The following is a 12416-nucleotide window of genomic DNA, read 5'->3' on the forward strand; positions in this document are numbered from 1 at the left end:
CAAAGATAAACCACTCATACTCAATGCCCTTGGTTTAAAATGAAAGTGTGCCTCATTCCATCCTTGTTTTGTTACTCACAGCTCAGTGACCTCCTGTTCCTCCTCCCAGGCCTCCAGGTGAGTGAGCTGGTTGCTGCCGGTGCTTTTGCATGTCCAGATCCGTTCACTGTATTTCTGCATTCGGGCCTCATACTCCCTGAGTACCACAGTTAAAGAAAGAACGAAAAAGACAGAGCACAAGACACCGAATTTCTAGCGGAGTATGCAATATTACACATTACTCATGTGAAACCCTGCAGTCTGGTCTCTGTGCGCATGTGAGAGAGAGAGAGAAAGAGAGAGAGAGAAAGAGAGAGACACACACTTGTTCATAATTAACAACAGGGTGTAGCAGAGAAGCACGGCATCAGGCCCAGCTCTAAGATGGACATATTTAGGAATATGATGCTGGAAGATGAGTAGCTTTGACATCCAGCTGCCGCAATTTTAGTGACTTATCGTCAGATACGGTGCTACCTGAAGTTCAAACCCTCATGACGTCATACCACATGTTCAGTCGTCCAAGCAGCAGCTAAAAGCGATGAGATGGCTGACTTTATACAGGACCAGTCAAAAAAGCTTGTACACCCCTACTCATTCATAGGGTTTTCTGTCTTGACCATTTTCTACATTGTAGAACAATACTGAAGACATCAAAACTATGAAATAACATACAGAACATGTACGGAATAATGTGGTAAAACAAACATGTCTCATATTTTAGATTCTTCAAAAGTAGCCACTGTTTACCTTGATGACGCTTTGTACACGATTGTCATTATCTTAACCAGCTTCACGAGGTAGTCACCTGGAATGTATTTCAATTAATAGGTGTGCCTCAGCAAAAGTTAATTAGTGCACTAGTTAATGTGTTTGAGATCAAACAGTAAATAATAAACATACGGTAAATAGCCCTATTCCACAATGGTAGCAATCCATTTTACGTCAAGAACAGCTCAACTACGTAAAGAGAAATGATACCCATCATCAATTTAAGACATGAAGTATCTTAATTAATAAAAACAAAGAAAAGCCATGAAATTAGAAGGTGTCCAAACTTTCGACTGGTACTGTGTATATAAAAGAGAAAGCGTGTTAGTGTAGTGTGACATGAAGACGCTAATTTATTAAGCTGATGCATCTACTCTGATGCTTTTCTATATAGCACTGTCAATCCAGATCACAAGATGTGCAGAAACAGGTCAGCATCTGAAGCGCTTTATGACGCTGTATGACAAATACACTGTGATAAACACGGGGAATCCCAAACGCTCACTGGGAGATCCAGCAGGTACCTAAAATGAAAAATAAGGACACTCTGGAAGAACAACTTCATCTATCATACGCTTGTGAAATTCACCTCTGCATTTAACCCATCTGAAGCAGTGAGCACAAACACATACCCAGAGCAGTGAGCAGACATGCTAACAGCGCCCAGGGAGCAGTTGGGAGTTAGGTGCGTCGCTCAAGGGCACCTCAACCCAAGGCCACCTCAACCCAAGGCCGTCCCATATTAACCTAACTGCATGTCTTTGTCGGTTCTTCCAAACCTCCACACAGAACCCCCCCCCACCAGTTGCAAACCCAGAACCTTCCTGCTGTGAGGTGACTGCGCTAACCACTTACACCACATTTATAAATCCCTATAACACCAGTGTGCAAGTTTAGAAACAGAACAGCGAGAATCGGCTTGACAGAGTGTTTATAGTCTACGAAACACCAGCAATTCAAAAACTGTTTACCTGACAAAACGAGTCACTATAACTCTCAAAGTGGCAGACATATCAAAAGGATACGAATTCGAGTCCCTTTCCTGTCCACAACCTTGACAAACGTATAACAAAATCACGTTTTTTTTCCTCCCCATGTTGGCATGCATGTTAGCAGGGGAAATGAAAAACTCTAGATAGTATAGCCTAGAACCATTACACCCACTATGCCTGGGCAGCATGGTGGTATAGTGGTTAGCACAGTCGCCTCACAGCAAGAAGGTTCTGGGTTCGAATCCAGTGGCCAGCGACGGCCTTTCTGTGTGGAGTTTGCATGTTCTCCCCGTGTCTGCGTGGGTTTCCTCCGGGTGCTATGCAAGTTAGGTTAGGTTAATATGGGACGGCCTTGGGCTGAGGTGCCCTTGAGCAAGGCACCTAACTCCTAACCACTCCCCGGCTGCCGTAGCATGGCTGCCCACTGCTCTGGGTATATACATGTGTGTGGGGGTTAAATCCAGAGAGGAAATTTCACAAGTGCGTGATGAATAAAGTTGTGCCTTTTCTTTCTTTCTGTTAGCATGTGTGCTAACCGGAAGCTGATCATTCCACCAGCACTCTCAATCACACGGATCTGAAACCGCAAAGAGAAATAGTACGGCTTGAGAAGAAAATTATATACATGTTCAAAAGTTTGGGGTCACCCAGACAATTTTGTGTTTTCCATGAAAAGTCACACTTTTATTTCCCACCATAAGTTGTAAAATGAATAGAAAATAGAGTCAAGCCATTTTTCTGGCCATTTTGAGCATTTAATCGACCCCACAAATGTGATGCTCCAGAAACTCAATCTGCTCAAAGGAAGGTCAGTTTTATAGCTTCTCTAAAGAGCTCAACTGTTTTCAGCTGTGCTAACATGATTGTACAAGGGTTTTCTAATCATCCATTAGCCTTCTGAGGCAATGAGCAAACACACTGTACCATTAGAACACTGGAGTGAGAGTTGCTGGAAATGGGCCTCTATACACCTATGGAGATATTGCACCAAAAACCAGACATTTGCAGCTAGAATAGTCATTTACCACATTAGCAATGTATAGAGTGGATTTCTGATTAGTTTAAAGTGATCTTCATTGAAAAGAACAGTGCTTTTCTTTCAAAAATAAGGACATTTCAAAGTGACCCCAAACTTTTGAACGGTAGTGTAGATATATATGAATGCTAAGTGCTGGTGCTAATCACATCACAGAATCGCTTTTATTGCCAGGTATGTGGACACACACGAGGAATTTGACTCCGGTTTCACTTATAGTGTAGCAAACAAAGCCTAGCTAACTTCAATGAAGGAAAGACGTAACCTGGACAACAACAAAAAAAAAGTGAAGGAGGAGGATTAAACGTTGCAAATGATGGCTGAACAGTTTTCTTTTCACGCTAGCTAAGCGTCGGGGTAAATTAGCAGCTGTAACAAACAGACAAGAGAAAAAAATATAATGTTTTTTATATACACACACACTTACTGAAATCATAACAAACCGCTGCTGTTTGACATAACCTGTAGCAGTGTATAATAGCATTGTGTTTTGGTGTGTGTGGGGAAAAAAGCCATAAAGCTAGCCAGCTCGGAAAGGATACTCTTTGTTGATGAAGGCCTCCTTGGTGTGCGGGATGATGTAGAGCTGCTCTCCCGGGCCCGGCGGCTCGGCTGGCGGCTTAGCAAGCGGGTATGGCTTCCGGCCCAGCAGCGGCGCCATTACGACTGCTTTTCACAAATAAAACTTCGGCGTCGTGTAGAGCTTTTAGGTTAAAACGAACCCCAGTACAACCATGTATTCCGGGAATCGAGACAGAAGTCACACAACGCGCTTTTCCTCGACATTTAACGCCTAGCTAGCATCAAAGCTAGGCTCGAGTTAGCTTAGCTTCACTTAGCCTCGGCTAAATAACAATAAACTACGACGCGCTGAGATTAGCAACGGGTTCTCTTCAGATTCAAGCACCCAGCCGGAGCACAGCTCGTAAACATCCAACAGATTTAAAAGCGGAAGAAAACGGCGCTCAAAATAAACTTCACCAAAACCTGGAATGGAAAAGAGACGGTTTTATATCCGAGTCTCAGACAGCCAAGCCGCCCGGCACAAGGATCTCACTATGGCGCGCTTTCTAAAAAATCTCCCAGCATGCACTGCGGTCCTCTCTGTGTGCCGAATGCTCTAGTTCTTTTCTACCGTTAACAAGAAAGGAAGGGGGGAAAAAACCCAACAGCAAATACTTCTGACCTTTCCAAGATGGTCGTAAGATGTATCTGTTACAAAAGTACAAATAACAGAACGTCAAATTGGGGAGGAAAAAAAATGGCGGGAGATACGACTCCACCGGTAAACAGTCCTGTACGACCACCAAACCGCGACCGGCAGCGCGCCGAATCAGACCGATTTGTCCCGCCTACCTCGGTCACCGATTGGCTCTGAGCAGCGACCGCTCTCGAAGCAAAAGAATTTGATTAGCCTACTTGGCTGACTGTCCTGATAGCCACGCCCACATCGTGAAATCATAGCAATGCCTCTGATATAAAAACAGGGTTTGGCGGAAACTGTAAAGGGAAGCCAGACTAGGAAGATTAGATTAGGGAAGTAGAAGAAGAAGCACTACTTTATTCATCACGCGCTTGTGAAATTCCTCTCTGCATTTAACTCATCTGAAGCAGTGAAAACACACACACACACACACACACACACCCAGCCCCTGGGGAGCAGTTAGGAGTTAGGTGCCTCGCTCAAGGGCACCTCAGCCCAAGGGCATGTCTTTGGACTGTAGGGGAAACCGGAGCACCCGGAGGAAACCCACGCAGACGTGGGGAGAACATGCAAACTCCACACAGAAAGGCCTTCGCCGGCCGCTGGGCTCGAACCCAGAACCTTCTCGCTGTGAGGCGAACCGTGCCGCCCAAGTAGAGTAACAAAGTGAGGTCCGTTATGGATATTCACACCCCACCATTATCACAATTTATATACTTAATATTAAGTCCTTACAGTGGGTTTGTGGCAGCACGGTCGCCTCACAGCAAGAAGGTCCAGGTTCAAGCCCCGTGGCCGGTGAGGGCCTTTCTGTGCGGAGTTTGCATGTTCTCCCCGTGTCTGCGTGGGTTTCCTCCGGGTGCTCCGGCTTCCCCCACAGTCCAAAGACATGCAGGTTAGGTTAACTGGTGACTCTAAATTGACCGTAGGTGTGAATGTGAGTGTGAATGGTTGTCTGTGTCTATGTGTCAGCCCTGTGATGACCTGGCGACTTGTCCAGGGTGTACCCCGCCTTTCGCCCATAGTCAGCTGGGATAGGCTCCAGCTTGCCTGCGACCCTGTAGAAGGATAAAGCGGCTAGAGATAATGAGATGAGATGAGATATACTTAATATTAAGTCCTTACAGTGGGTTTGTGGCAGCACGGTCGCCTCACAGCAAGAAGGTCCAGGTTCGAGCCCCGTGGCCGGTGAGGGCCTTTCTGTGCGGAGTTTGCATGTTCTCCCCGTGTCTGCATGGGTTTCCTCCGGGTGCTCCGGTTTCCCCCACAGTCCAAAGACATGCAGGTTAGGTTAACTGGTGACTCTAAATTGGCCGTAGGTGTGAATGTGAGTGTGAATGGTTGTCTGTGTCTATGTGTCAGCCCTGTGATGACTTGGCGACTTGTCCAGGGTGTACCCCGCCTTTCGCCCGTAGTCAGCTGGGATAGGCTCCAGCTTGCCTGCGACCCTGTAGAACAGGATAAAGCAGCTCGAGATAATGAGATGAGAATGAATGAGATGAGTGGGTTTGTCTGGTCATTTGAATGGGTTCAGTTTAAACCTCAGTATGAGCAGTATCATGTAATGACACTGTCACTACTGGATATATTTCCACAACAGGTCTTTCATGTGTCACAACTGTTCTGAGAGAGTTTGCTGAAATGTGGTTTTGACAAGGGTCCCTTTCGCAGTGAATGCAGATAGGTTCCTAACCCTGGTTCCAGAGTACCCCTGGTCCTTGTCCTGCCCGTTTTAGTGTTTATCCTGCTCCCAGTACACCTGATACAGTTAAATAATTACAGTTGTGGTCAGACGTTTATATATAATGACATGAATGTTATTTTGGACATGAATGTCATGGCAATATTTGGGCTTTCAATTATTTCTCTCAACTGTTGGTTTTCTGTGGTGAAATGATTGTATGACATTTCTTTAATAGAAAAAAAACCATGAATTTGGTGCAGAAGTTTTAATTTATTTTGGGTTTTCTGAAATCAACATGCGGTCAAAAGTATACATACATGGTCAAAAATTTACATACACTCACTAAGATTATTCATTCAGAGGTGCTCACCTCCGTGGTGATGAAGTCCTTTGAGTGCCTCTCACCTCAAAGCCATCACAGACCCCCTTCTGGACCCCCTGCAGTTTGCCTACAGAGCCAACAGGTCTGTGAATGACGCCATCAACACAGCCCTCCACTTTATCCTCCAGCACCTGGATTCCCCAGGAACTATGCTAGGATCTTGTGTGTGGACTTCAGTTCTGCGTTCAATACCATCATTCCAGCTCTGCTACAGGACAAACTGTCCCAGCTAAATGTGCCTGACCCCACCTGCAGGTGGATCACTGACTTCCTTCACTTCCAGGACACTGAGGCGGGCAGGAAAGATTGTGGCTGATCCCTCCCACCCCAGACATAAACTCTTTGAGACACTCCCCTCCAGCAGGAGGCTGCGGTCCATCAAGACCAAATCCTTACACCACAGAAACAGTTTCTTTCCTACTGCTGCTAGCCTCATAAACATGACCCCCACTTACTCTGACCCCCCTCCTCGCCAGTACCATACCTCAGACTCCTGACCCACTCTGCCCACCCCCACCTCAATAAACTATACTAGTGACCCCATTTACTCTGCCCCCCCAGTTGTTTACCTGATTTGCACATTTGTTTATCTTATTGTTTACCTAATTTGCACATTTGTTTACCTACACACTTGTTTATTTTATTCTTATCTTGTTTATTTAGTTCTTATTTCTTAATATCTTAGAATAGACTATCTTTATTTAGCATTTATTCATTGAGCACCTTAACTCCAAGCCAAATTCCTTGTAGTTGCAACAATTACTTGGCAATCTGATTCTGAGACTTCCAAAATGCCTCTTATCTTGCCAAAGCCAAGGCCTCTTAACTTCCTGTTCATGATTATGATTGACTACAGCTGGTAACTTCTCTGTGCCTTCATAAAAAGGGTTTATTTACAGCATTCATTGGATTGGCCAACACACAGTAAAATGGGAAAGTCCAAGGAGCTCAGTGCAGATCTGAGAACAAGGATCGCAGGTGTACACAACTCAGGAATGTCTCTTAGAGCCACTTCTAAACAACTGCAAATCCCAAGATCAGTTCAAAGAATTGTATGTAAGTTACTGGGAGGTGTAGTCACTTTGCCAAGCTACTTTGCTTCAAGAAAACCCAAACTGTCACCCTCAGCTGAAAGGAAATTGCTTTGGATGGTCAGGAGCAACCCAAGAACCACCATGGCACAGCCCTGCCATGAACTGGAAGCTGATGGATCACTGTCTACAGTTCAGTGAGTTTTATATCACCATGGACTAAGAGGCTGCTATCCAATAAATAACCCCCTGCTCCAAAATTGACACCTTCAAGCTTAACTAAAGTTTGCAAATTAGTACATGGACAAAGAAAAAGGCTTCTGGAGGAAACCTGTATGGTCAGATGAGACAAAGATTGAGTTGTTTGGCCACAATGACCACAGTGTACAGAGGGACACTGTACCAGCTGGTGGTGGTAGCAGCAGCATCATGCTCTGGGGTTGTTTTACTGCCAGTGGAATTGGTTCATTGCACAAAGTGGATGGAATAATGAAGGACTACCTCAGAATTCTTCAGCATAACCTCAAACCACTGGAAACTTGAACATGACTGGGAGTCACAACAGGACAATGAACCCAAACACGCATCAGAGCTGGTTGTGGAGGATAAAGCAGGCAAATATTAAGCTTAAAACAAGTCCTGACTTCAACCCTATTGAAAATATATGGACCGTGCTTATAAGTCAAGTCCATGCCAAGACAAAAAAAAAATTTAATTGAACTCTACCAATTCTACCATGAAGAGTCATGAAATACCCAACCAGAATTCTGCCAGAAGCTTGTTCATGGTAAACAAAAATTTTTGGTCAAGGTGAATCTTGCAAAGAGACATCTTACCCAAATATTAGGTGTGCTGTATGTAAATTTTTGACCCTGTATGTATGATTTTAACCCTGTGTTGATTTCAGAAAACCCAGCGAAAATTGTGCACCGAATTCTAGGTTTTTTTAAAAACGTATGCTGTACAATCATTCTGCCACCGGAAAAGAGCAGTTCAGAGAAATCATTGAAAGCCCAAATATTGCCATGACATTCATGTCCAAGATGACATGTCACTGCATGTAAACTTCTGACCACAACTGTAGCTAATTAACTACTCTTCTTGCGGTTGAAGTGGGTGCATTAGATCAGGGGAAACACTAAAACGTGCAGAACAGTGGCTACTCAGGGCGGCACGGTGGTGTAGTTGCGTCACAGCAAGAAGGTTCTGGGTTAGAGCCCGGCGGCCAACAGGGGCCTTTCTGTGTGGAGTTTGCATGTTCTCTCCGTGTGTGCATGGGTTTCCCCCACAGTCCAAAGACATGCGGTTCGGTTAACTGACTACTCTAAATTGTCCATAGGTGTGAATGTGTGTGTGAATGGTCAAGAGGAGAAAACCTCTATAATAATCCAGTAGAAGGCAACAAGAAACCACTACTGTAATGTTCCCTAGAAGCTCTGATGGACGTCCGAGCCAGACCTGCCATCAAGTGGCTACTCCAGGACCAGGCCTGGGAACCTGGCAACTAATGAAATCAAATGGTCAAGCAGTGGCGCTATTGTAGCACTAGTGAACCTGAAAGTTTCAATGTCGAGGTAAAGGCATCAGCCACTTTTGAAACATTAATTAATGTCTCCTTTGTTAGGGAGAGAAACTGGTCAGAAATAACAGCAAGATGTGTTACTCAAAACCTCACCATTTCTATCAAGGCACTGATCTGTGCACAACACACAAATTATCTCATCTCATCTCATTATCTCTAGCCGCTTTATCCTGTTTTACAGGGTCGCAGGCAAGCTGGAGCCTATCCCAGCTGACTACGGGCGAAAGGTGGGGTGCACCCTGGACAAGTCACCAGGTCATCACAGGGCTGACACATAGACACAGACAACCATTCACACTGACATTCACACCTACGGTCAATTTAGAGTCACCAGTTAACCTAACCTGCATGTCTTTGGACTGTGGGGGAAACCGGAGCACCCGGAGGAAACCCACACGGACACGGGGAGAGCATGCAAACTCCACACAGAAAGGCCCTCGCCTGCCACGGGGCTCGAACCCAGACCTTCTTGCTGTGAGGCGGCAGTACTAACCACTACACCACCGTGCCGCCCCACACAAATTATATCATTGCAAATTAACTTGTTGCTGAATCAAAATACTACACACTCTCATAAATCAAGCTACCAAACAGGATGTTTGTTTGTTACTGGTGTGGCAACACCAAGAGCGTTAAGTACTACTGATAAACCTTTAAAGTGTTTCTTTGAAGGCTAATTAATGATACCCAGAGGTTTTGTTTTCCAATGGTAAGCATTTCTGTTATGGTCTCTTGATCAGATTACACTGCATGCTTAAAAAAAAAAAAAATCTGACCCAAAGTTGGAAAGTTACAACATTTTTTAAAGTATTTTTTTAAATGTTGGAAATTCCTTTTGTAGGCTTTTAACATGGTGAATACATACTGCATTGGATTCATTCTGAAACATACTCATATCACTCACATACTGTATATTTGTATAGATTTTTTTCTATAAAGACATCTTCATAGACTATTAAACCACACCATGTAAATGTAAATACCTTCATATTTGCAGTGCAAGTCTAAAAATAGGGAACTGCTATAATTGCTGGTCAATTACAGTACTGTGCAAACGTCTTGGGACATGCAAAGAAATGCTGTAGAGCAAAGACGTCTTCAAAAATAATGAGATTAAATAGTTCTACATTAAATTTTTTTGACTACTATAAAAGAGAAGTAAACAGTAATAAATGAACGAAAGTCAATATTTGGTGTGAAGACCTTTTGATTTACAAAATAGTAGTCTCTGGTACACTGAGTGCAGTTTTATAAGGAAATGAGCTGTAGGTTTTACTGAGCCTCTTACAGAACCAGCCTCAGTTCTTCTGGACACTTTGTCACACTTAATTCTTAAATTTTTTCAGTAAAACCCAGTAGCCTTCATTATGTTTTTTTTTTTTTTTGGTCTGAAAAGTGGACTTTTATGTAATATGCTGTTTTCTTTACTGACATCCAAACATTTCTTGGGAACATTTAATTCCGTGCTGGAAAACTAAGCTTTGGAAATCTAAAAAGTTTTTTTTGTTACGACTCGATAATGTAGAAGTTGTAGAATAAAAGTCTATCACGAAGTTTGCACGAAATAACATAGGGTGCTTAAGACTTTTGCACAGTACTGTATATACTGAAAATAATCATTAATAAACATACATAATAAATGTTACATTTGCTATATTCTCTTTTTGTATCTGTTGCGCTCTGATTTCGAAAGATTAATTTAACATTTCAACTTAAGATACCTGAGCTGAGTCCGAAATGACTTTGTTGAACTCTACCATTGCTAAATTTAGCTTCTTAACAAATAAATCCAGTTTGGCAAAACGTCTAAACAACTGTTCCTTGCTGCATGCAGAAAAGAGAAAAGAAAAAAAAAAAAGCAACGCATGCAATAAAAGTGAAAGCAAATATTCTCTGCAAACTTAGAAAAGCTTAAAAATGCAATACAAATGAGTAGATACTTAAATGTCCTAAAATGTACCTACATGATGCCATGACCCACTATACTATTCTAGTGTTCTCTCCCACACTGAGTTATTTACAACAAATATAATACTTTTTCTCTTCAAGTAAATACTTTAGGCTTCAAGTAAATACTTCATGGTAAAAATATGCAAAACTTTTGGGGAAAATATCTCAATGAAATTCCAACCATTTCATAGTTTGTGCCTTTTCAGTCCTTTGTAGACTTTTGTTCGAGATCTGTAGTTGTTTCTTGTATTAATCGCTTGCTAAATTTAGTTAATCAGTCCTGGGAAGTGATATGTCTATTTCCTTATTAAACTCTAACGCAGCCGACAGAGGCTCAGTCCACAACATGGCTGCTCATTTCAGTCCCACATGTCCAGGTGAGCTGTGTTGATCATGATGTGTCTATCTTAACACTTGGCTTTTGATAAAAGCCCTTTATTCTGTGCAAACTCTTTTCAACGGCGGAGCAACTGCCACTTCCTCATCCTCCTGTAAAAAGGGATAAAGTCACACAGAATAAGGTTGTTGAAATACTTCTAGGCAATTTCTTCATACAACCCCGATTCCAAAAAAGTTGGGACAAAGTACAAATTGTAAATAAAAACGGAATGCAATCATTTACAAATCTCAAAAACTGATATTGTATTCACAATAGAACATAGACAACATATCAAATGTCGAAAGTGAGACATTTTGAAATTTCATGCCAAATATTGGCTCATTTGAAATTTCATGACAGCAACACATCTCAAAAAAGTTGGGACAGGGGCAATAAGAGGCTGGAAAAGTTAAAGGTACAAAAAAGGAACAGCTGGCGGACCAAATTGCAACTCATTAGGTCAACTGGCAATAGGTTATTAACATGACTGGGTATAAAAAGAGCATCTTGGAGTGGCAGCGGCTCTCAGAAGTAAAGATGGAAAGAGGATCACCAATCCCCCTAATTCTGCACCGACAAATAGTGGAGCAATATCAGAAAGGAGTTCGACAGTGTAAAATTGCAAAGAGTTTGAACATATCATCATCTACAGTGCATAATATCATCAAAAGATTCAGAGAATCTGGAAGAATCTCTGTACGTAAGGGTCAAGGCCGGAAAACCATACTGGGTGCCCGTGATCTTCGGGCCCTTAGACGGCACTGCATCACATACAGGCATGCTTCTGTATTGGAAATCACAAAATGGGCTCAGGAATATTTCCAGAGAGCATTATCTGTGAACACAATTCACCGTGCCATCCGCCGTTGCCAGCTAAAACTCTATAGTTCAAAGAAGAAGCCGTATCTAAACATGTTCCAGAAGCGCAGACGTCTTCTCTGGGCCAAGGCTCATTTAAATGGACTGTGGCAAAGTGGAAAACTGTTCTGTGGTCAGACGAATCAAAATTTGAAGTTCTTTATGGAAATCAGGGACGCCGTGTCATTGGGACTAAAGAGGAAAAGGACGACCTGAGTTGTTATCGGCGCTCAGTTCAGAAGCCTGCATCTCTGATGGTATGGGGTTGCATTAGTGCGTGTGGCATGGGCAGCTTACACATCTGGAAAGACACCATCAATGCTGAAAGGTATATCCAGGTTCTAGAGCAACATATGCTCCCATCCAGACGACGTTTCTTTCAGGGAAGACAAATAATAATAATAATAATACATTTTATTTATATTGCCCTTTACATCCAAAGATCTCAAAGGGCTACAGGTTAAAAAGAGAAATTAGAGTCTAAAAAGAGAAACTACTAAAAAGAGAA

At 42.8% G+C, this 12416-nt stretch overlaps 2 protein-coding genes across 4 annotated transcripts in view; both read right to left on the reverse strand.

The window, feature by feature from the left end:
- The window catches only part of baz1b (bromodomain adjacent to zinc finger domain, 1B), a 32734-nt gene extending 28569 nt beyond the window's left edge, over positions 1–4165 (reverse strand). For all 3 annotated transcript variants that reach the window (XM_060923593.1, XM_060923592.1, XM_060923591.1), the window contains exons 1-2: positions 3381–4165; positions 80–196 (exon numbers count right to left, since the gene is read on the reverse strand). In XM_060923593.1, coding sequence (XP_060779576.1) covers positions 80–196; positions 3381–3499 — 236 coding nt within the window. In that variant the 5' untranslated portion in view covers positions 3500–4165. The remainder of the gene's footprint in view (positions 1–79; positions 197–3380) is intronic.
- A 5369-nt stretch (positions 4166–9534) lies between these two features.
- bcl7bb (BAF chromatin remodeling complex subunit BCL7B b) overlaps positions 9535–12416 on the reverse strand; it is a 29200-nt gene continuing 26318 nt past the window's right edge. The window contains exon 6 of the mRNA XM_060922891.1: positions 9535–11160. Within this exon, the coding sequence (XP_060778874.1) occupies positions 11107–11160 (54 nt within the window). The 3' untranslated portion in view covers positions 9535–11106. The remainder of the gene's footprint in view (positions 11161–12416) is intronic.

The sequence above is a fragment of the Neoarius graeffei genome, chromosome 6, assembly GCF_027579695.1.
Source record: "Neoarius graeffei isolate fNeoGra1 chromosome 6, fNeoGra1.pri, whole genome shotgun sequence".
Lineage (NCBI taxonomy): Eukaryota > Metazoa > Chordata > Actinopteri > Siluriformes > Ariidae > Neoarius > Neoarius graeffei.